At 32.5% G+C, this 24,041-nt stretch overlaps 3 protein-coding genes across 4 annotated transcripts; 1 reads left to right on the forward strand and 2 right to left on the reverse strand.

The window, feature by feature from the left end:
- Window positions 1–1,666: 1,666 nt before the first annotated feature.
- On the reverse strand, window positions 1,667–9,232 carry LOC140051341 (uncharacterized). Its single transcript, XM_072096527.1, has 13 exons — window positions 9,190–9,232; window positions 8,615–8,758; window positions 7,923–8,178; window positions 7,352–7,460; window positions 7,076–7,173; window positions 6,887–6,966; window positions 6,102–6,308; window positions 5,571–5,746; window positions 5,223–5,350; window positions 4,706–4,861; window positions 3,786–4,013; window positions 3,255–3,347; window positions 1,667–3,026 (listed from the first exon to the last, which is right to left on the reverse strand). The coding sequence occupies exons 2-13, from the start codon at window positions 8,755–8,757 to the stop codon at window positions 2,964–2,966; spliced, it is 1,737 nt and encodes a 578-aa protein (XP_071952628.1). The 5' UTR covers window position 8,758; window positions 9,190–9,232; the 3' UTR covers window positions 1,667–2,963.
- A 549-nt stretch (window positions 9,233–9,781) lies between these two features.
- On the forward strand, window positions 9,782–14,290 carry LOC140051280 (cilia- and flagella-associated protein 299-like). The gene is made up of 5 exons (XM_072096438.1): window positions 9,782–9,948; window positions 10,285–10,415; window positions 12,775–13,008; window positions 13,385–13,514; window positions 14,166–14,290. Exons 1-5 carry the CDS (start codon window positions 9,841–9,843, stop codon window positions 14,262–14,264), a joined length of 702 nt encoding a protein of 233 aa, XP_071952539.1. The 5' UTR covers window positions 9,782–9,840; the 3' UTR covers window positions 14,265–14,290.
- Window positions 14,282–23,569, reverse strand: LOC140051278 (uncharacterized). Of its 2 annotated transcripts, none has more exons than XM_072096437.1 (14): window positions 22,468–23,569; window positions 22,054–22,135; window positions 21,443–21,520; window positions 21,023–21,154; window positions 20,350–20,453; window positions 19,965–20,087; window positions 19,345–19,599; window positions 18,886–19,012; window positions 18,068–18,287; window positions 17,452–17,641; window positions 17,006–17,187; window positions 16,329–16,571; window positions 15,893–16,038; window positions 14,282–15,757 (listed from the first exon to the last, which is right to left on the reverse strand). In XM_072096437.1, the coding sequence occupies exons 3-14, from the start codon at window positions 21,517–21,519 to the stop codon at window positions 15,061–15,063; spliced, it is 2,496 nt and encodes an 831-aa protein (XP_071952538.1). In that variant the 5' UTR covers window position 21,520; window positions 22,054–22,135; window positions 22,468–23,569; the 3' UTR covers window positions 14,282–15,060. The 2 variants fall into 2 exon arrangements, with proteins under 2 accessions (XP_071952538.1, XP_071952537.1); XM_072096436.1 differs by having other exon boundaries at window positions 15,884–16,038.
- Window positions 23,570–24,041: the final 472 nt, after the last annotated feature.

Below are 24,041 nucleotides of genomic sequence, written 5' to 3' on the forward strand. Positions count from 1 at the left end.
ATGCTCTTTACTTTCTTTCAGCAATGATGCTTTTCGATTTATTTGCTCCTCACTCCATTTGTAGAATGATCTTCTCTTCACTCCCTTTAAGCAATGATCCAGTCATTCTCTTTAAATGATGATTCTTTTGTGTCCGTGAGAAATCAAGGCAACATTTTGAATTTTAAAGTTGATGTCACTTCTATGTTGGTTTGTCTAGGCCAACGATGATTGTTTATGAATGATTAATTAAAGTCCGGAAATAAAGACGCTAGGACCGGTATACCATCATGTTTTAAAAGAAAATTAACCACAACCATCAGATCAATGTGCATTTTGATTACATCGTTCCGTTCCATTTACCAAACCATACATAGGCATAAATAAACGAAATTACCTTATGTCATAACCAAGTAATATCAAATAAAAAAGAGGGTTTATGTGGTCCTTTTTTCTGTCCCACATTTTAAAATAGAATTCCGTTGTATTCGTTTTTGTTAATGCCTGGAGAGCCTACGCAGGAAAGTCGCCATTAAAGTGTCTAACAATAACCATTAAAAGAAAAAAAAAACAAATTAAAAGGAAGAGTTGTTAATTGGTGTATTAGGCATTATAGAAATTGTTTTCTTTTCGAGAAAATAACAATTATAAAACGTTTTTCTTTTTGACATTGAATTACAGTTTCATATGCTTTATTAATTGATACGGGTTCCAATTGATACAAGGTTTAGTTTAGTTTAGTATAAAATCATTGAAATATTGTTTATGATTACGTGGGACGTGATTAGAATAATAATATTTTTTTCAAGGTATCACCAATCATAATGTTAAAAAATATGTGTAGTATATAGGTAAATCATATTATATATTTCCTTATTAGTGTTTCGATTAATGACTCAGGACTTTCATTATTAGGTGGGAGGTTTAAACATTGAAACAAATAGACCTTACTTGGTCTTCTCATAATGTGTTTTTGTTATATCATTCTACCGTGATTCTACCCTGTGATCATTTCCTTATGAAAAGCAAAATGCAGTATCAAGCAGCGTATAATACTGAGCGTGGGTTTTTACCAGGTATTATTCAGGTGATATTAACAAAAAGTTAAGAAGTATGGAAATTGATGTTTGTAAGAACTTGATCAGCTGTTTCCTGGTTCGTTTATGTGATGTACATCATCAAATATGAAAATACAACAACGTACTAAATAGCGACCAGTCCCTTAAACCAGTCCTCCATTCTGTCATAGTATAGCCAATCTTTACTAACAATTCGTGTATCTTATTCTATGACCTGTCAACTTTCGAAAGTGAGCATGCATTTGTAACTCTCATCATGATATAAATAAAACAGAATCAACTATAAGTGAATTGAAAATATAACTTAGTCTGAATTCAGAAAAAGTCTTACTCATGGGATGTTTAAATAAAAAGATTAGTTTATTACGTGTAAAGAGGAAAGAAAATAATTCTGGATTTAGTCAAGATTTTCTGTTGCCATTAAATTAAATCTTTTTTATGTTTATCTTATGCATTCTTCTTCATCTGGAATAACTGTCTGAAGACATTCGGAAATTGACTGTTGAAATTATAAATGATAGGCCTACTGCTTTTTATTTACCACTGTAGATAGACTTTTATAATATTAACGATTTACATAACTGTATGATAGCCGGATCAGATAAACATCACTAAAACAAAGTACAACTAATCTGGAAAATCTTTTATGAAAACTGAATCGTTAAACTACAGTGAATATGTAATTCCAGTTCAACACGTTTTCTATACAGTTTGCTAAAAGAAACGGCATTGATCGGATGAGCTACTACAACAAATAGTTGAAAATCAACCAAATTAATAATAGTATTACACCGTAATTCAGAAGTTCTTTTTAAAAAACTATTATAGAGGGCGAATTCATATTGTAGTACAAACCTGATTAACATTTACAAGATATATTTACAAAATAATAAGAATTATAAACACAAGAATGATAAAATCAGTTTATGTAACATATTATTTATTTAACCACCATTACCGAAATTAGGATGCATGGTTATTTGCGGATCAAACACATTTATTGTGAAACTCGCAGGCTTGTGACATGGTTCTGTAATAACCATCAAATACGAAATAGTAAGTAAATAAACAAACAAAAAGAACAACACATATTAGGCCTATTATCATATTACACTAAAATAGTAGTTTCAAGGAGTTTTTTCATAATACAAATTGTATTCCAATTTGTAATCAAATATTTGTAGCCTATATACAAAAAAGTATTTTGTTGATGATGCCTATAGAAGGAGGCAGAGAGGGGATCAAATTAAGACATGTCTTCATCATTAAAACCTTATAAAAAATGTCTTTGTTCTTGGTTTATTAAAATATAAATAAAACATTGATCTTTCAAAATATAAAGCTAATAACTATAAAAATAACACATTTATATAAAAATAATTGGATTTTGGTGAATGGTAAGTTATATTTGACATTATGAATACATTTATACTTATCATAACAAACTGAGTAAGCACCATTGTAATATTAGCGCTACATGAACTATCAATTTTGATCATAAAGGACTATAGATATTATATCTATAATATTTGTTTAATCAGAAATCTATAGATGGAAACACAACTGAACCAAACCAGCACCACAGTCAAATTAGCACTGTACTAAGAATACAGGTTATTCTCCTTAAACCATAAACCATTTAAATTACACAACTACGGAACTTTAGGTTGATTAAATTAGATAATTGTAAATGTTACCATATTATTTAGATTTTATATTTCTATTTCTACTATTTCCATTTTCAAATAAAATTATAACTATTATTCATGCTTAGTTAATAAGTACTGTAAACAACAAAAGGTTAATGTAACCTCTTGAGAGGAAGAGCTTAAGAAGATGAAGAGGGAATAGAACTCTAGTATAACCCTTACTCAACCTGACAATTTGTTGATCATTCATTGGCATTCATGGTACACTGGCACTTAATTGATCATTTCTCTCACCAATTCGTTGGAGTCGATTGTGTTCCTGAAATTATAAAAAAAAACTATTATTTACTATTCATTTTTGTTTCTTTATCCATCCACGTATACTGGTTTAATTTAGTATAAACAAATCTAATCAGTTTATTACTGAAACATGTATAAAAAGTTTTCTTAGTATAGCTACCAATAAGTAAAATATGGTTTATTCATTACATGTATAAATCAATTCTCAGTAAATATCATCATATTTGTAATTTAACCTAAAACTCACCCTTGAGGTTTCACTGAGTATATACTGGTCCTCTCTCATTTTCATCCTGTGCTGCTGTAGAGTTAGGTAACCTTCTTCTCTGTTGGCATGGGCCTACGAAAAAAATTATAAGAACATAATTTACAATTTTGTACAATTATAACCTGAACAAAAACTAACAAATTAATAATGAATGTTCATGAGTTGAATCAGGAGACTTTTTTCATGAGTTGAAAAATTGACTGTTATATTCAATGACTGGAATAGCACAGCCAAACTTTCTACCAATGATTATTTTTTACACCTCCTGTTGTAAAATATATTGTATTTGATTAATAATTTTTGACAGCACACTACTATAGTATGATTTAAATCGTGCATCCTATAATGTCGCAGATTTCTCAAAATGTTTACACAAATCTGATCGTGCAATAGTACATTCACTCTTTGAAATGGTAAAAAAATAATACATGGCATATGATATGAAACCAACCAATACATGTTTTGCAAAGATACACTTAGTTGCGTTATGAACTACGGTATAATAATTACCTTATCTAATTCAGCTTGTTCTCGTAAAAGTTTTTGTTCTAATTCCTTCTCCTTTTCTAAACATTCCAACATTTGTCGTTTAACAGTTTCTGCATTCTTTCTCCTTAGTTCAAGAAGTTTGCCTTTAAGACGTTTGCACATTTGTTCACGTTGTTTACGTGTGTACTCCGCATTTCGTACTTTGTTGAATAGGTCATGCTCCATCTCCTCAAGTTTGTTAACCTCTTTCTATAGAGACAAAAAAGTGTTTAGAATGAAGATATTATTAATCATCAATAAAAAGGAATGGCCAAGAATTCTCTTCTATGGCAAACAAGACACTTAACCCAAATAATCAGTAAAAAATCTTAACTTTTTCTTGGGGTCATACAAATCACTATCACTGACCTACCAAATTAGTGGAGCTGTTGGGATTTCAAGCTGTTGCATGCCATCTAATAACAAGGTGAAAAGGTCATTCCTGACGGTGACCTATGCCAGGGTTGTAACTCACTCTTTATAAGCACGATAAATTATAAAATAATTTGTCTATCAAATCAATCAATAGATCAATCTAATCAACATTTATTTTTGGATATTGATTTATTTTATGATAGTTTAAATGTATTTAAGGGTAAAATTGTTAAATCTCTTTAATGTTGTGATCTTTGCTTATGTTTTTGTTGTTTATTTGAATACATTTTATAGTTTATTATGTTTAGATTCAACCTGTTAGTGACGGTTTCATCGCTGTTAAAAATAAAATAAACATAAAATAAGACCATATATCCAATATAAATTGTAATATGAAGGAAGAGGGCAAAACTCAAAAAGTAAGGCCAGATGAAAAACAGAAATTATATTATTCAAAAGACCTTGTGGCGAGCTAGCCCTTCTGCAATTGACAAGTTACTTGCTGTTGGATGAAAACAGAAACTTACTGTTATGTGTTTTAAATTGTCCTCATTTCCACGTCGTTTTGCTTCATAACTTCGCTTTTGATACCTTTCTTCCCACTGTAACTCCTTGTTTTCAAATTGCTTTTTTTTTTGGAATGAAATGTCCCTCAACCGCGTTTGTTTTCTAGCCTCATGAGCCTATAAAGAAAAAAAATATTCAATAAATATTTGGCAGAAAAACAAGTTATTTATAATTGTTGTTAAAAATGTCAGGAACAATGATTGGGTATTGTTGTATGTACATATTTCAAAATGTCTGATATTTATAAGTTAGTGTACTTGTTAGAAAAAGAGATGGAAGATAAGGAGGAGCTACTCCACATACTTTCTCATTCATTCTACATTACAGTCTTTAACATTTTATGTGCCTCTTTTTTATAACTGTGAAGTGTTTCAGGGGAATGAACAGGGCCATATATAATCTTAATTTTCAATCTGTAGTAGAGAGTAAATTCTCTTTAGTGGAAAATTGTAGAATAAATGATCAATAGTAAATAACCTGTAGACGGCTGTTCATTTTCTTGCTCTTCATGTCTAACTTGCAATTCAAGGCAGCCTCTTGTAGTTGCCTTTGAAGAACTGAATTATCTTGAAGTCTATTGCGGGTATCTAATAGTTGCCTTCCCTCTGCAAAAAATACCATAATTTTCAGACTAAACACAAGGGAAAATGTGTTTGTGTATCAGTAGACCAAATGCAATGGATTTTAGTGCCATAGCTTGGTTTTGCAAGATGTTTAATAGCAAAAGGCAATGACTGATCTTACTCTGTGTGAAATTCAAGTTGTCTATAATTCAGAAACCATATTCATAGAATTCCACAGATTAAAAAAAGAATAAATTCTAACCATCTCTGGATTTCTCCTGCAAGTTTGATTTTGAGACAACCAAATCAAGACTCAGACGCCGCCTATTGGTCTCAAACTGATCTCCCTTATTTTGTGTTTTCTTTACTTTCGTCTCAAAAGTTTCTTCTAACTCGTTACCAACGTTCATCTTGTTCTTTGCTTCAGAATGATGGTCTCTGGAAGAAACATAAGTAACAAATTCTGTTAAAATGTTCGCTAAAATGAGATTGTATCAATTGGATTATTCTAATCCAACAGAAAATTTACCTTTCAATTATAGGATGGGTATACGACATGGTTCTTATAAATTAAATATCATTTCATGCTTAAATAGACAGTACCAAGAAATTCTCAGTGGTCTAACAGCAAAGATGTCAAGTCAGAGATTCTGTGTACAGATCTCAGTTGGGGAGAATAATTTCACAGATTTGTTTATTTCTTATCTCTTGTTATTTCAAATATATAAAAATAACTATATTTCTTTGGTATCAATATATTTCATTTTTTTTCCATTTTTAAACGTAAACCTACTTGATATGTTGAAAATGTATGGCTCTTCTTTTCTGCGCTTCCATGTTTACAGCTAGGGCAATTTCCGCAAGTTCTCTGTTCAACTTAAATGTTTCCTCCTCCTTCATCTCCAACTTCTTTGTGTATTCTTCATTTAAACGCATCACTTCTGATCGTCTCACTTCAATCTCTGCTATTTTTGCTCTGTACTTTCTCTCCAAATCACCACTGTAGAAAGAATAATCAAAAGATGAAAAGGCTTGTTTATACTAGTTTGATCAAATGATGTCATGATCAATAAGAACTATAAAATCGTTGTATCATTATGATGTTATTGTTTTTACTGATCATGACTAATTTCTTTGAAAAAAGACAGTATGAATGGCTATCCTAATAGTTCTTTAGGATGAAAACTTTTCTAGTAGTAAAAATGTATACTAAACTATTTATCGTTGATCGGGTCTTAAGCTCCGTCTACACTATCAAATTTTATGTGACAAAAAAATGTGATGTGCCCATATATGTACACGATGACATCATATCATTACCATATTTGGGCATATCACTACCATATTTGGGCACATTACACTTTTTTTGGTAGTGTAGACAGAGCTTTATAATTGATAAGATATGCTGAATATTAATGTTGATAATGATACAGAAGAGATTTATACCAATTATGTAGGTGTAGGCTTGTATAGTTTGTTTTGTTTTCTCTCAGCTTGTTAGTTGAGGTTTCATCTTGGTTGGCTTTAAAAAAATGGTCAAAGTGGTAATAAAATGAATTATTTTTTTAATTTTCTTACACTGATACAAATATCTTTCTGTCTTCGTCCTTTTCTTGCTGTGATTTTGTGATTGTTTGTTCAATTTTATTTTTGTTCATCTGGAAAAGATAATGGATGGATAATAATTAAATAATTAAAAATCATATCAATTAAGATAAAATACATTTTTTTAGGTTAGATTTTTAATTGAAAAGACTTAAAACTTACTTGTTCCTTTTTATGTACATGATCTCTGGTAATGAAAAACTCTTTCTTTTGATTTTCAAGTAATTTTTTGGCTTCTGTTTGCTTCTTTCTTATAATCGCTGTTAATAAAAGAAATCAATAACATGAAAAATAGGAGTTTTTAAATTAATTTTACACATCTAAATTTAGGGCACAATGTATTTTCCCCTTATTTAACCAAATATGGCCAAATATTCTACAACAAATATTATACATAAGGGCAATAATTTGTGACAAAAAATATGATTATTATTTTACCATTTTCATAGTCTCTCATAGTCCGTCTAAGGTGCTGTTGATTTTTTATAACATCGCCCTCAAACCTCTTTAGTTCACGTTCTTCTTGTTTATGTTGCCACATATGATCCTGCAGATTTCAATAAAAGATGTCTCATAATAGTCATCATTGTTTATTTTCATTATATAAAAAAATAATTTTAATTGAGTTCAGACAGGAGATGAGAAAGTAAATAAATTTATAATAATAAAACAAATTCATTTGTACAAACAGAAATCTTTCGCTATAATTAATGACACCGATCCAGGCATTCACGCAAAATACAATGGCAACGAGACGTTTAGTCAGCCTGGTTACTGTCCAAATAAGTCTTATTATGTCGTGCTAGTTATAGCTTGCTGGCTTATCTTATTTTTTGTGAACAAAGGTTCAAGTTTTTCCGGCAAAAAGTGAGGAAATCTACCTATCTCTACCTTCTGTTTAATTTGTAAGTAATATTTGAAAATAATACTTGGACATATGTATAAAACTTTATCTACCATACCAATAAATTAAAACCGAATGATTATAATGCAGGATATAGATTCATACCTCAATCACTTTCATTCGTTTATCAAAGTCCTTTTCCTCTTTACCGATCTTAGACATAAGGTCTATGACTGTGGAAGACTTGGCTTTATTGACTGGTGTTGATGTCTTGACAGGCTGAGGATGATCTGGTCTTGACCTTCTACTTCCTTTTGAAGGACCTGTTTTTGTGTCCACTACTTTGCCTTTCAGTTCAAAGGAATGAGTGTATTTCGATGAGTCTAGGTAGCCATCTGGTCCACATTTTCGTTCTTGTTCTCTGCAGATAGGAAAAAAAAGGAAATTGTAAAAGTAGATGTTGATCTTGTAGTTTGATGATAAACTTAGAAATTATAAACACTCAGATATATAAAGTAAATAATCAAAACTCGCTTAAAATAAGACTAATAAAAACAAAGTAAATTAACGTACATAGAAATAAGTAAGGTTTCTTTATTCTAATCTAAAGGAGATTATATTACCCTTAAAAAGACCCATTTAAGAAGTTTCCAGATGATTCAAAGACATGGAAATCTATGATGTTAGAGTGAGGGAGGCTATTGTAAAATGAAGTATTGTAGTTTGTGTGGTGGGGGGGGGGGGACTGAGAAAGGGTGGGGGAGGCTATACTAATTGTAAAATAAAGTGGTGTAGTGTGGGGGGGGGGGAACCCTATCTTCCCCGGTCTGCTATGAACGTATGTACAAAATACTAACCTAAGAAAGGCAGCATACTCTTTGCCATTCTTTTTATCATCATCTTCTTCATAATCATTGCCCAAGCTCAGTGCAAGTGTATCATATCTTGATTTTATCTTTTGATTGGTATCAAATGGTAAAACAAGCTTCCCAGAACTCATTCTGTCAGTTAACAAATGAATAATATTTATTATACATTACATGAATTTAATTAATAATAAAATACTGCTTCTTTAGTCTAATCTGTTAATTAAGACTGTGTCAATACTCACTAAACTGGAACCTCTTTAAAGATTGGAGTCTATAGGTCGTAGGCATACATGTAACATACAACAACATGTAACATACAGCAGCATGTAGCAGAGCCAAAGCCCGAGCCAATGACTCCCACCATGCACCGAATTCAATCCCCTGCACCGATACCACCAGCCTACCTAGCGTACGCTACACAGCGATCTTAAATTAGTTTAGTTTTATTAGTAGCAGACTTATTTTCTATTCCTAGACTAGAGAGGTAGGCTATTTTATTGATCAACTAAAATTAACACTAGGCCTATATTTATTTATACGTTATTTAAATGTATCTTACTAACTTAAATGGTTTTAACACTCAAAACTTTGTTCTTGGCCAGTACGTTTTAGAAAACCGGTTGACTATCCAACAAAATAACGTAAACACAAAGTTGACCTATGACAGTTCCTATAGCAACCAACCAATCAAATTAAGCACGTGCTAACATCGTGCTAACATCATTATGCAATTTAGTAATTGTTTCAACTACACAATTCTAATCAGATTGGTTAGATTAGTTTGAAGTTATAAAATAATTAAAAAAAAAAAAAAATAGTCATTATAATAAATATTATAAACATTTTTGTATTCAGTGGAAAAAAATCAGATTAAAAACCAATGAGAGGGAACTTCCCTGCTTTATGTTGCTAAGCGACAAGTGATTTGTTTGCCAGTATTAATACGCAATCAGTTTTAATTTGCATCGATTTGAATTCGGAAAAAGGATTTATTGAGAAAAAAAATATTGAAATCACGATAATATTATTATAATAAACATTATCAGTTGTGAAATGATTACATAAAGAGTATAATTTGCAAAAATGTATGCACTATTTGATCCAAAATGTATCCGCCCATGTGTTCTTTGGCTTTGTTCTTATGTTTTTCGGTCCATTTAGGTTGTTGAAGTGGAAGAGTTCTTTTCATATTTCCAACTTTATTGTCTTAAATAATGGAAGAAGAGGTAGCTTCGGGTAGTGATAACATTGTCACAGAGTTTAACACATATGAAGACTTTCTTGATTCTCAAATAACATCACTAGATCTTTATTATCTTGAGGTAAGTTAGGCACACAAATCCTCTAGCCTAGGCCTAGGCCTAGGCCTAACCGTTTTTGGTTGTTGTTGGTACGTGGAGCAGGCCGCCTAGCCAACCATCGGTGGCCTCGTATGTCAGGTAGACCCAAAGCATCTAGGCCTAGGGCCTAAGTGTGAACTAGGTGTAGCCCGCTTCGGTAATAGGCATGGCAAAATAGGGCCCCACCCCGGGCATGCCTGTAATTATTTACGGTTTATTTTTTGTTGTCTTCTTTCAATAAAGAAATGTTATTTTGTTATCATCACATTGTTTTTATTTATTAATTTAATTTTATAATTTGTTTTTTTGTAAAAAAAGGATGAAGAATTAGCCCGGCAATTAGTTGAGCTTGGTTACAGAGGAAGTGGTGAAGTTTTAAAACGAGAAGAGTTTGAAGCTAGAAAACAAGCAGCCGAAGCAAGTCGACTTTCAAAGAGAAGTCAGCAGAAGTTAGTGTGGCTTTTTATATAAACCTACTACTGTAGGCCTAGTATTTAGGCCGAGTGTTTTTATTGTTAATTGTTATTAACACTTTGACTGCCAGAGGTTTTTTCAGTTAGAAACTGCCACCGCCAGCGTTTATAGCCCAATTCGATGTTTTTATTAAACTATGTATGTGATCTGATTTACATGTAAGGCCAAATAAAAAAACATACTTGTTAAGCGTCACCGCCCGCTCCTGATTATCCAGCCGCCTCTCTTTTTATTTTTTTTTTTTTTTTACCGATATACAACGGAAAGTTCAGCGGCCCGACCCAGCTCCAGAGTAGGGCTCGAAATTCACGCTAGCAAACTAGCATGCATTTTGCTAGTAGATTCTTCATAATTGCTATTTGAAAATTTCAAAACTAGCAAATGTTTGTTAGGCTAGTGTAATTTTTGAAAAAATACATACTTTTTAGCTTAGACAACGCTAGCCGCCGATCGCTCTACTGTATGTCGACAACGGCAAATTGGTGAAAACAATTGTTTCATTTACACGCCGCCGATTTACGTAAAGGAAACGCGAATAGCACCGTGAATCATGTAATGTGGTAAACAGCAAGCTTTTTCCCCAACACATTAAATCATGTGCATTTAGTCGTCGCTGAGGATTACATCATCAGTCACGTGATTACAGAATACGCGATTATCAATTTAGGGATTTAACGAAATAAATATTATGCCTACACAGTGGTCGAAGCGCGTTTTTTTATAGGTTCGTAAATAGGAAACACCCCATACATAATGGACTCTACCAATTTTGTTTACGATGATCTCGCGCTCGAGATCGGCACACCACGAGGTCCTGTTGGGCGATGCACATACACTTTTTGCATCACAACTTTAAATACTGATTTACACAGCAATTGGCAAAGGATTCATCAAAGAAGAATGAATACGTTGAATAAAAATTCACTTAAGAAATGCCGTAAGCTGTTTTCAAACTATAAATCAGCCCACTATTTAGTATTATTGAGACCACCAAATCATGCTTCTCGCGATAGGGAATTTCCTGGATAGATGAGTCGAGCGAGAGACGGCGGATGGCCGATGAGTGAGGTTGGGGTAGCACCTTGGACGGATTAGTTAGCCTAGGGCCTACAATTTCGCTTGGTGGCAATTAAATTTAATGTTTTAATTACGTCTGGATATAAACAATACAAAACTCAATTTTGTCATAAGCAATAATATTTCATACATAGTCAATTTTGTTCTGTTTCGCATTTTAAAAGTTTGACGTTTCGTCCTAAAAAAGTGGGGAAAAACGTCCACCGCGCAAAAATATACCTCTATAAAAAGTAAAAAAAAAAAAAACCGCCCCCCCGCCCCTGAAAATTTATGAGGGTGTGACGCTTAACAAGTATATTTTTTTATTTGGCCTAATTTAGACTAAAATAATCATAAAGATTTTAGCTTTACAATGGTACCAAGAACGATTTTCAAATCGCAATATGTAAATCGTAATAGTAAAATGAAAGTAACCCACTTTTTGAGTTTTTCGTAGTTTCGCGCAAGAAAGTCGAGATATTCGCGATTTTGTGCAAGACATCACAATATGAAAATATCGCCCGGTGAGATCAACAAACAACGAAAAAGTTACTTACACGGCACCGGTAGGCCTATAAAAACAAGTTATCACTATCGAAAAATGTATTACATTTTATAAATCATAAATCTTACATCAATGTTTCGCCAAAATCCACATAGTAAAGACACCAGGCCTAGTTAACTAGGCCTAAAGTTGGTCCGGAACCGTTTTACGACTAGGCCTAGGCTATAGCCTAGTACTACTAGCCTAGCTAGTAAACTGATGATAATATTCATACCATTTCTAAACAAGTTTGTTGCGTGAAACTCGGCCACTTACAGTGAAGCACCAAAACAATTAGGGTATACATACAATAATAAAATCAAAGACTTCATACTGAAAATTCATCCATTATTTTTTATTCAGATAACAAACAAACATGCCAATCCACATAAACCTTTGTAATGCTTCGGCGGCATAGCTAGCGCGCGACCGATACACAATGCGCCAAACCATCGCTGTACGCGCTACTGTGATGCGCGGTGTATGTTATTTCGACAGGTACCATTTTGACAATCGTTCGTAACCAGATTAGTTACTTTCAAAAAGTAAAATATTCACGGTCCAGACCGAATATAGTGTCCATATTTATAGTATATACCAATAATTAACCTTCGTGTTTGGCAGTCAAGCGTTGTGTTTCCAAAAAGGAAGATCTTCGTGTTTGGCAGTCAAAGTGTTAAACGTCAATAAAAATTTCATTTAATTCAATACAGTTAAACTACTTATTTGTATAGAACACTAGCAAGTTCAGGAAAGCAACTGAAAAATCCATTTCTGAAAGCATTAGCGCAGAGAGAGGAAGCAAACAGAAGCGGCAAGATGACATCTATTATATTTATACGCGACAAAAACGGCAAAGGTCAGGAAATTTCCGGATACATAGATTTTGCGCACAGATTGAAAACCGAAGATTTCGAACCCTACTTTGCTGGAAAGAAACGATTACTTCCTAGGCCATCTGATCTTAGGTAAGCATGAACAGAAACGCAGCGGTAATAATTAAGTCACATTTTTACATTTTAACCGTGAAATAACAACAATGTTCAAATCAAACACAAACTGTATTTTAATAATGAAATTGCATACACAATGCATTACAGTGAGTCAGATGTCAATTTGACAAATTATAACAATATTAAAACATTACACAGTTACACACGAAAATGTTTTTTTAATAAAGATAAAACACAAGGATAAAACACGCACAAATAATTATAAATTAGAAACAGAAAAAGCACTGTATTAAATATGATGTGAATTAAACTAATTATGTACATGTATCTATAAACAATAACTAAAAATAAACAACTTCACTACAATAACATTTAAATTTCTTGATTCTAGTTTTTACAATTGGGAAACGCAAACTTCAACGTCGAATCCAACACCCAACTATCAAGTTATTGCTGAGAACGCAACAGGACTTTTATTTAAAAACAAGCGTGATAGAAAAATATTAAATGTAGACCCAAAGGTATGTTTGAATGCTTATGATTGATGTTAGTGAGCTCCCGTGTCATTTTAGGATGGTAGATTGAAGACGGAAGGACGAATGTTAAATCAACCATGTCATACAGTCTTGATAATAAACAAAATGCATGCAAAGATTAGTCTTGTCAGGATCTAAGGAAATGTGTTCCTTTGTGGGCTAATCCTAGATATCAAGAGTTTTAATTATGCTGCATTTTTTGTTTGTTTATGTATGTGTAACTCTCGTCCAACGCCCTGAAACGAAAGCTCACAGTTTGTTGTTCAATGCTTAACAGTAAACCAATATTGTATGTAATCCTATACAGTCTATCTAATACAACGATCCTAAAACAGCCTTTCTGTTCACAGGCCCATAGGTACATATTTATAGAATACATAAATTGTGAATACATAAAATATACAAAACAAAAGAGTTCATCCTATGAGAAACCTCTATTTGGGAGAGACCCCTGTTCAGTAGAAACTCCTTTCTCTTAAAACAAAGGGAAAAATAACGAAAAAAGGGCAATAATATTGCCCTTTATTGAAACACTTTTTTATTTTTATCCCAAAAACTCCTATTTTTAAAGTAAAGAACCTCAAATTTCATTATTATATATTTTATGTGATATTCATATTGTATTTTTTTCAATAGGCTCCCACACCAGGTGACAACTCTACTAGAACACCTATAGACTGCCCTCAGTATATTCAAGTCGTAATCTATGATCACATCACCAGACGAAAGACGTAAACTTGAAGAATTTAGATTAATGAATTGAAAATATTATTATGTCTTGTACATATTTTACCTATTACTGTAAATGTATTATTAAAGTTTATATAAATCAAATGTTAACAGTGTCGTTCTGTATTAGTGGTGTCAATAAGAAGCTTTCGCCCCACTGGACTGTGGAGCTGTTGAGTAAAAAAGTCATACTGCACATGTGCAGAAATAATAATGGGCATGTTGGAGCATGTGCAGAATATTTATTACTCGACAGCTCTGTAGTCTAGTCGAAAACGGAAGTGCCCATTTCAGTACATACACATTACCAATGTAACAGCATAATATTATGTTTGAGCAATTCAAATTTATTGATACATACTGTAATATGCCATATAGCTATTTAGCAGGCTTTGATTGGGATTACAACATGTAGGAAGTGAAAATAAACTTACTCCATTGTTAAAGAAAACGAAATATGTTTGCAGAACGGATGTATTTAGAGTGGCAGTCTCTTCCCTAGTTTCTCAAGTCATACTTTCAACCAAGACGATCAATCTTTAATTTTAACGTATACTTATTTACTTGCGATTATAATACATTTAAAAGCACATTTGATTTAATTTACAGCAAATATGGCTTTCCGTGTGCACTACCAATTAGTTTTTAATGGGCGTTTATTCGAGCGAGGCGGTACGGTCAATGCATTATACGAACAATTTGCTGTATATATTTTGTGTATTATTCGAGTGAGGGTGAGGAGTGTTTATTGGAATAAATATATTTTCTTGCACACTTGTATCGTTGTGCATGGAATGTATACTCATGCTTTAGGTATCACGTAGATGTTATCTTGAGACGGAGAGATATCTTCGTATTCGTCATCATAAACTCCTGGAGAGCAGTCGTCTTTTTCTGACATCTTCGACACCTGATAACTGCCATCTTTTAAACGTATCAATCTATTACCTTTTGAAGCAGAGATATCTTCGTATTCGTCATCATCAACTCCTGGAGAGCAGTCGTCTTTTTCTGACATCTTCGAAACCTCATAACTGCCATCTCTTACCAATCTATTATTTTGAGAAGAAGACATATCTTCGTATTCATCATCATATATTCCTCCTGGACAACATTCGTTTTCTTCTGGCGACTTCGACGACTTACAACTATTGTCTTCCATAGGTACCAAGTAGAGAGTATCTTGATTGTTAGGAGTTTTATCTGGATGGAGAATAGTTTCGTAGATATCTTCATCAATTCCTGCACATCCGTCATCAACATCTTGATAGACATCTTCATCTGTCTGACCAATTATAGTACGTTTGATAAATGATGTCTCGTGACCAGTTTGAATATACGTATTACTAAGACCCTTCTCTGAAGGCATGTTCGGATTGTCTGCTAAATCACATACATGCTTTCTTCCTCGTTGCTTTTTATGACGACAGATTACAGTTATAAGACATACCGTGGCTGCCAGAATAAATAGAAGCACCCCAGCGCCAACATAGATGAAACTATAAAGTAAAAAAAACAATATGGTTTTGAAGAAAAACTTAAAATATAATTTGATCAATCATTCGCTTTCGTCCTAGTTGGAATCAAGCTTAAGGGTGGGATACATTACATCTACAATAGCTTACTTAACATACTGAAGCCATGGTTGATTTTCCATTACGTCAATATGAACCAATACAAAATCCGTTTTTGTGTTTCCGATAACGTCGGTGGCTCGAATCCAAATTTGGTATGTTCCAGATTCTTCTTCGTCTTTAAAGTAAATATCGACAATGTCTTTCTATAAATTGCAAGCAAATTGAATTATTAGAATGCTTTAAAATAGTTTATAAAGACCTGTTTAAACACCTTTCTTACAGAAACAAATACAATTATTAGATAAACAAAAGGTTAATTCTTTGCTATATTTTGTTTCTGATTTATATTTAGCTTCGTTTGTTACATCTTTGCTCCAATAAACAGGCCTCTATGGTATTGTATTTTATATTGAAAGTAGGCTTACTGTGTTGTTTGAATAATTACTACAATACTGTATAAAAATAGAAAAAATTATATGTTAAGGTAACCTACAAGTTTTGTTATATCTTTCCAATCTGGTTTCAGTAACGTTTCTCCTTCAGTGTCATCCTTTAAAAGTCCGAATTCAAACTTGATAATTCCATTTATATTATTAATAGCTGATACGGGACGCCCCGATGGATGTGCCTCTGAATCGTAATCCAATGTGACGTCATCATCGGTTTTAATTGCAAGTAAAAGACTTTCGTTCATGTGGAGTTTGTTTATGAAGTGACCCTTCCATGATAACGTTACCTAAAAAATATATATACATTACCGAACGTTAATTTTATACTTGTAAACATTACGATGCATAGGAATGATAAATATATAGATAATAATGAAACACCTTTAATCATGAAAATGTTTCCGAAAATGAAATGAATTATTATGTTGATACCGAAATAAAACTAGAAACCCTCCTTGCCACCATGTTCCAATGGTCCTTTTAAACAAATTTGACCAATATTCTGATGAAGCGCTTGCCAGAGGTAGTGATTTTTTAAACGAATGTTATAAGAAAAATATAGAGCAAGCAACTCAATATATTATTCAATGGATTATATAAATATATTGCTATCTTTGAAGAAATTGATAGTCAAACCTAAAAAAAAGAAAATGTTTTTTAACGAATAATATTTCGTGTATCGCTGATTATATAATAATAAAAATTCAGAAAAATAACGTACAGCTTCGTTTTTAAAGACTGACAATGTGCTATTGTCTATAATTGAGTCTTCACCAACTGTCAGATAGATTGGATTATCGTCAATGATACTGATTACACTTTGGTTATCATAAATAAAACAACGCCGTGCATTACGTGTGTTTCCAGCGACATCATCAACCGTCAATATGACACAGTAAACACCTGTTATATTAAAGAACAATAAGTTGTTGTGTAAGGTTCGTATTGGGGTGACTTTGAAAAGGGCGACTTTGTAAAGGGGCGACTTGATCACTCCCTATCACTAGGCTTAATTCTAAGCACAATGCAAAGTTTTTTATGGAAATAACAGTATTTTAAAAATAGATACAACTTCTGATTTAAATGTATTTACAATTGAAAAAAAAAATGGTTATTGAAAATAGATTACATCCGTTGATGACCACATGAACTTAAAAGCAAACTCACCAGTTGATGTCAGTTTAAATGTCACACGATATTCCCCATTTCTCTGTATATAATTTAGAGGACCAAAATCATCTTTGGGAATTAAAATATCATTTTTTGCTGCCATTTTGAAAACGCGGCACTTGTAAGGTTGTGCTGTCAATCCAGAAATATAGTCAGTCCATGCCGTCCAACTAATATTAACTTCATTCTAGAAAGAAACATAGCAGTGTTTTTTATCTGCACATATAAATAAAATAATAAAAAGGTATTTATTGAAGTACAAACACACCGTGTGTGTTAGTCATATTGAACACAACACGTTTTAAAACACTGGTCTATAATGCAGAGTAACAATGTATTGTTACCAAGTAGTATAAAGTAAAAACTAGGAAGATACCCAAATCTCGTACAATAAATATTTTATTTTGGGGCAGAAACAAGAACTTTTTCCGTTTATTTTTATACAAATCTGGAATACTGTAAATTTAAGAATACTCATCTTCAGCTACAGTTACTCTAATTATATACATTTAATACAGTCAAGCATAGAATAATAAATCATTATCCCTAGTTCTATCACAGCAAGCTGTCGTTTGACTAGACTACAATATTTGTACTCTTGTGTATATATTACCATTCTCGTATATGGATCACCAATGTCTAATGCATTCCCAACGCATGGAACATTTCTCGTAACAGAGCAATGTGTCGGCGGTTCAATATCAACCATTACATTCACATACATAGTTATACTTTTTCCTTCATAATATTCACGTTCAGTAAGATCACCAGTAAGTGAAAAGTTCTTCAGGTGAAGATATCCACCATTTGTCGAATCTGCTGTTAAGATCAAACTAAACCCACTCAACGATATTAGTGTCGTTAATTATTTTCATTAAGAATATTATACGTATTAGTTAATTGTATAGTTACTACGAAGTAGCTTTGTGTGGTGTAGATAAGTCAATTGATCAGATGTTTTGCCCTGCTCTGACTTGCATACTCCGTCAGAAAACACAATTACATTAATATACTTACTTTATTTGTTTATTGAGAGGTTTAAATAATACACAATGGTCTGGCGTAAAAGATGGGTCTTAGTGCCAACCACAAATTCATAAAGTCTTTAAGTCTACTGATAAACATTGTTTTATTCAACACTTATATTAATCTGTCATCGTAGATTCTTTTCAAACTGCTGGTCAAATTTTGAACGATATCTTTACTATATTGTGTTAACTCTCCTTTGTTATTACAAATGTTTGTTTTTTTGACAAAAATAAGTAAAAATACCAAAATAACCTACAAAACTATTAATATTACCTAATATGATTGACAGTTTTGAAGTATTGCGCACATTGGTAATCAAGGAAGCCCAATAGCTAATAATAGCTTATTTGCATAATTCAGTAGGCTCTATATCAAATCCGGAATAAATACTGTAGACCATACCTGTCACCGTGTCGAAGTTGTTCATTCAAATTTTCAAAGGCATCACAGGAATACAGCCCCTGCTTTGGATTGTCTAGGCCAATGTTACCACCGCAATTTATATTTCCACTGCCAACAGCTTTATCTTCTACAAATAAAAATAAAAGCACCTACACTGATTTTTAGATTAATCTTACTATTTAATATCTTATTTAACATATTAACGATTAATCTTTTTTTATTTAAATGATCTAAAAAATGTAGGGTGGCCACTGACTTAACTAGATACTATAACCAGATACTGTTTTACTAGGTAAAGGAATATCTATTATATTAAATTATTGTGCATCATTCTATCATACATTATTAGATATACACATACATAAATAAAATAAATACAAGTACAAAACTGACTCTCTTAACTACAATTATATACTGTATTATCAAAGCTGTACAGAACCATAAGAACACTTCTCTCACCTCGGATATGTTTCCAATAAAAAGAAGAAGACGTAATACCAACTCTGTAATCGTAGATATAATATGGAAATGGATATTCATCCGACGAAGGACCAGAAAAGCTCGTTTGCCACTTGATGGAAAATGCATTACCGTCAACTGATGAATAGCTGTATGTGTGTGACGCAGTTGAATACACGCAAGGTAGGTCAATGGAAGATATTCCATTACATTGTAGAGATATTGAACAATTTGTTACTTTTGGTGGCACAGTGACTGTAAATTAGGATATCAGAAAGTAAGTATTTAAGGAATTAGTGTTTGATACTAAAAAAAACATAATTTGTTCAATTGTTTAAACGACACACCAGTAACAAATGATGCACAATTGTATCTTGGTAATTTTCGACAATTATTCACTTATATTCATTATTTTGGGGGACATTTTGTTCCATGTGATTTCAGGAATCAAACAGAATATTTATTTAATCCAATTCAAATAACAAAAATCTACCTCACTTAATTATACAGGCTCTTATAAAATATACCTTATTTATATTTGTTTTTACTTCTTTTAAATTACATTATTAACTTGTCACAGAAATTTGAATTTTGATTTTCCATAGAATAAAATAACTTACTGTTCATGCAGTTGTCTTTGTCATCGAACTCGAAATCACAGTAACATTTATACGTATCATCACCTATGAGACCACAAGTACCCGGATAACACGACTTGCTATCACTTCTCAATGAACACGTTCCTTTAAAATAATATCGAGTAAATGACTAGTTGATCCTCAATAGATTTAGAAAAAAACAAGGCCATATACATGGCTGCAGTCGCGTGCTCAAGTTAGTGTTTACCGACCAACCGACCGACCAACCGACATAGTGAGCTGTAGAGTCGCGTTGCACGCGACTAAATACACACAAAAACACTGAATAGTAATACTGATGCGATGATAAAAAGAATAAAGACAAATAAATGAGAAAAAGCAATATACATCAAAGTTAAACACTTACGTCCGGTACACTCGTTGATACCAGGAAGCGATGAATACCCACTGCAGCAATGACATGTATTTGAATAAACTGTTCTGTACCTAGTGACCGATCGATATGCTTTTCTATAATAATTAGACAAACAAGTAGAGTATCAGGAATAAAAGTATAGTTTTGTTCCACAATGAATAAGTAAAGGTTTTTGTGTATCAAATTTATACATAATTCCAAAAAAATAATACAGATGCTGGACATTATAGCCCTATGTAATAATGATAATACTATGCATGGACTTATATGGCGCTTTTAACTTAAGTGAGAAAGTGCTTGGATTATGGATTAAAAAAATTAAAAGACTATAATTACAAGAAAATACATGATGATATGATGTCTAATTTGTAATTTGTTAAGAACATGTCGTATATAAGTGAAAAAAGGCAAAAATTATTAAAAACCAAGGCCACAATTACACCAAAATAAAAGAAATGACTAATAAACGACACCAACAATACAACATACAAGTATAGCGTTTTCAGATATTTCCTAAAAAGTTCAACATTTGGCAGAAGTTCGAAAAAATAAAATGTCATTTGTTCATAAAATTGTCACCAAGATCGTTATTACTGATGAAATGAATATGCAGTATTTGTATCACCATTAAACTGTGCTATTTGAAAATATTATCACAACTCACCGGTAACGAGTTCTCCTACAACGGTCCCAACCAAAAGCGCCACACTTAGTGTATGTCGTATAACTTGACGAATATGACTGGCTGGTGCTGTACGCCTCTGATGAACTTACTAGTGTAGTACATACGTTTTTCCTTTATTTTGTTACAAAAGAACATGGAAATGTACGTTTATTCATTATTGCTTCTTTTCCCCTTTAATTGAAATTAATTTTTCAAATTCTGTATTTGAAAAGCAGTGTTAAAAACACAAAGGATTAATTACAATTCAAATAGAAACAGTTGCACGGCATCAGAAGGGTTTATGTAAATAGAAAAACAGATCTTCTTTCAAAGTAGTGTGATATGCAAGTATTTATTATTATAAACATAAAATAAAAAAAAAATTGTCTTAAAGTTAAGCTCTTAAACATTATTACTAACCCATTTGGATTCAAAGTATGCACGTGATTCCATAAAACTATATTGAAAACTACGAGAACCAAGTAACGGAGTGCCATTCTGTAAAGTAGAAGTAAAATGGTTAAAGTCAGTGTCACGCATGAATTAGGCTCTATTCTAAAATTAAGTTCCTAACTTAATTTTCCATCAGTAGACAGAAAAACTAGTTTATTTTACAAAAATTCAATCGCGTTACAATGAGACACACTTATATGTTGATTATTATCTTTATTTTGGGGGGTTTTCCAAATAGAGAAAGTGTGTCAAAAACATTTTGACCAAATTACATCATGTGACCATTGTTTCGATACTTCATTTCCTCGTCGGAAAGAGTTTAGTTTCTATAGCTTAGTAAAAGCAGTTTGTTGTCGCTACCCATATATATTATTACAGAAACAATTAGGCCTACTCTGAATGTTCAAGCCTCTTCGTATATAAGTACAACAAAGCAATATTATAATATTACACCTACTATATTGGAACCGTACGGATATTGTACAATATAGATAGGCCTATAAATCGTCTTTATACGAGGGCTCTTTGTAACTTAAGAATCAGGTACTAATGCGGCTCAGTCAAATAGTTTAACTTACCAACATGAGATCGGCTAATTCTCAGCTTAGAAACTTGACTGAAGAAACTGGAGTAGAAAATTGATACCACTGGATGTAGACACTACATTTTACGACGAGGAAATGAAGCATCAATCAATACATAAAATGCTAATAATGCTAATAATTTGTGTTTAAATAAACAATAGGCCTACATTATTGTCAACAAATGATATCATTAGGTTAATGTTCGAAACCTTACTTCTTCGTCAAAAAGAATTAGTTTAAATAGCATAATGATTGATTAAATACAATTGCTGTCTAGTAAGTCTAGTCTATCAAGGAATTCATGTAATAACATAGCTTATTGAACGTCATTCTAAACTAGTTGATTTACCAATTCTGATAAGAAAATTAAACGGCTAATATTGTTGGTTATTAAACAGTTAAACTCACCATATGAGATTAGGTAATTTCCAGCTTAGTTTGAAACCTGCAGACCTGACAAATGTTAGTAATCCACTGAAACACGGTATGTAAAATGAAACCACCGGATGTATACAAACGAATGGTTTTTCCAACGAGGAAATAATTATATGCTGCTTCAACAGTCATATGTAACATTACCTGATCCGAAGTTTCTAAAAACAACCCCTAATGGGGACACGATCTGTTCAATATTCAAAGCTTGGTTTCTATATCGCTATCGCTATCTCCAACTTTATTGTATCAATATGGTACTACAGTACGCATGCGCATTGTCACCAAAACAACAACAACAACGTCCTGTTCTTAGACGTCGAGTTGTAATTTAAACAAGGCCAACAGCCATGAGTCGCGTGCTCTCAGAAAAAAATGAACTTTCAAAAAGTAATGTACATCAAAACAGTTCAAAAAGTACAGAAAAGCGATAAAACGCATAGTGATACCGGACCGACAGACAGACCGACAGACCGACAGACCGACATAGTGAACTATTGAGTCTAAAAATACTGCAATAATGCAAAAGGCATTGAAATATAAGCCTACCTAGCTTGTGGTCCGGACACTATTGTACCATTGGATGCATTCTCACAGTACAACCCACTTTTCTTAACTACATACATTGCTTTTAATTCTGATGTATTTGAATTCCTGTAGACTTTTGTCGTAGAGACAACAATTAACGGAATTTATTTAGAAGTTGGTCGCTGCCATCATCGCGATATTTGTGGACGAAAAAACAGACGGACATACTTCCGCGACTGAAAGTCAGTGAGTGATCCTAGTATAGTTACGACTTAACAAAAATGTATGATATTGATTCATTTATTATTTTAATACAACTTGTAATTCGTTTATATACAGGAGTTTAACTTACTTTTTTTGATGAAATAAACACATTTCTATGACATTGGTAGTACCATGGTGTTAATATCTGTCAAACTAGTTTGACAACAAAAAGTGTGATGTACCCAAATATGGTAGTAATATGACATGGGCACATCATATTTTTGTCACATAAAGTTTGATAGAGACTTGATTTTCAACTATGGTATGGTGTGTAGACCCATCTTTAAATCTTTTTAGGCCTTTCGTAAACATGATGTATAGTATAGATTTCCTTGACTAATAGAAGATTGACCAGGATTAGCGACTTCGTAGATATCATCATCTGCTGTACATCTTTCTGCAATATCTTCGTAACAGCTGTCATTTGCTTCACCAACCGTACGTTTGAAAAAAGATGTCTCGTGACTTTGGTTTGTGTTACTGATGTCATGTTGGTATAAATCCTCATTTTTTTCTACTAAATCGCTTACAGCTTTGCGTTCATTTCGGCGTCGCTTCTTTTTATAACGACAGATCAAAACGAGAAGACACACTGCTGCCAGATTAAATATTATCCCACCAGCACCAGCATATATTACACTTTGACTATAACATATAAAAAAAACCAAAAAAAAAACCCAATGTTTTAATATTCTTCGGTACTTCACATATTTATAACCTATACGGCTTCGGATAATAATACAGTGGATATGCAACTG

This window comes from Antedon mediterranea, chromosome 6 (genome assembly GCF_964355755.1).
Source record: "Antedon mediterranea chromosome 6, ecAntMedi1.1, whole genome shotgun sequence".
NCBI classification, from domain to species: domain Eukaryota; kingdom Metazoa; phylum Echinodermata; class Crinoidea; order Comatulida; family Antedonidae; genus Antedon; species Antedon mediterranea.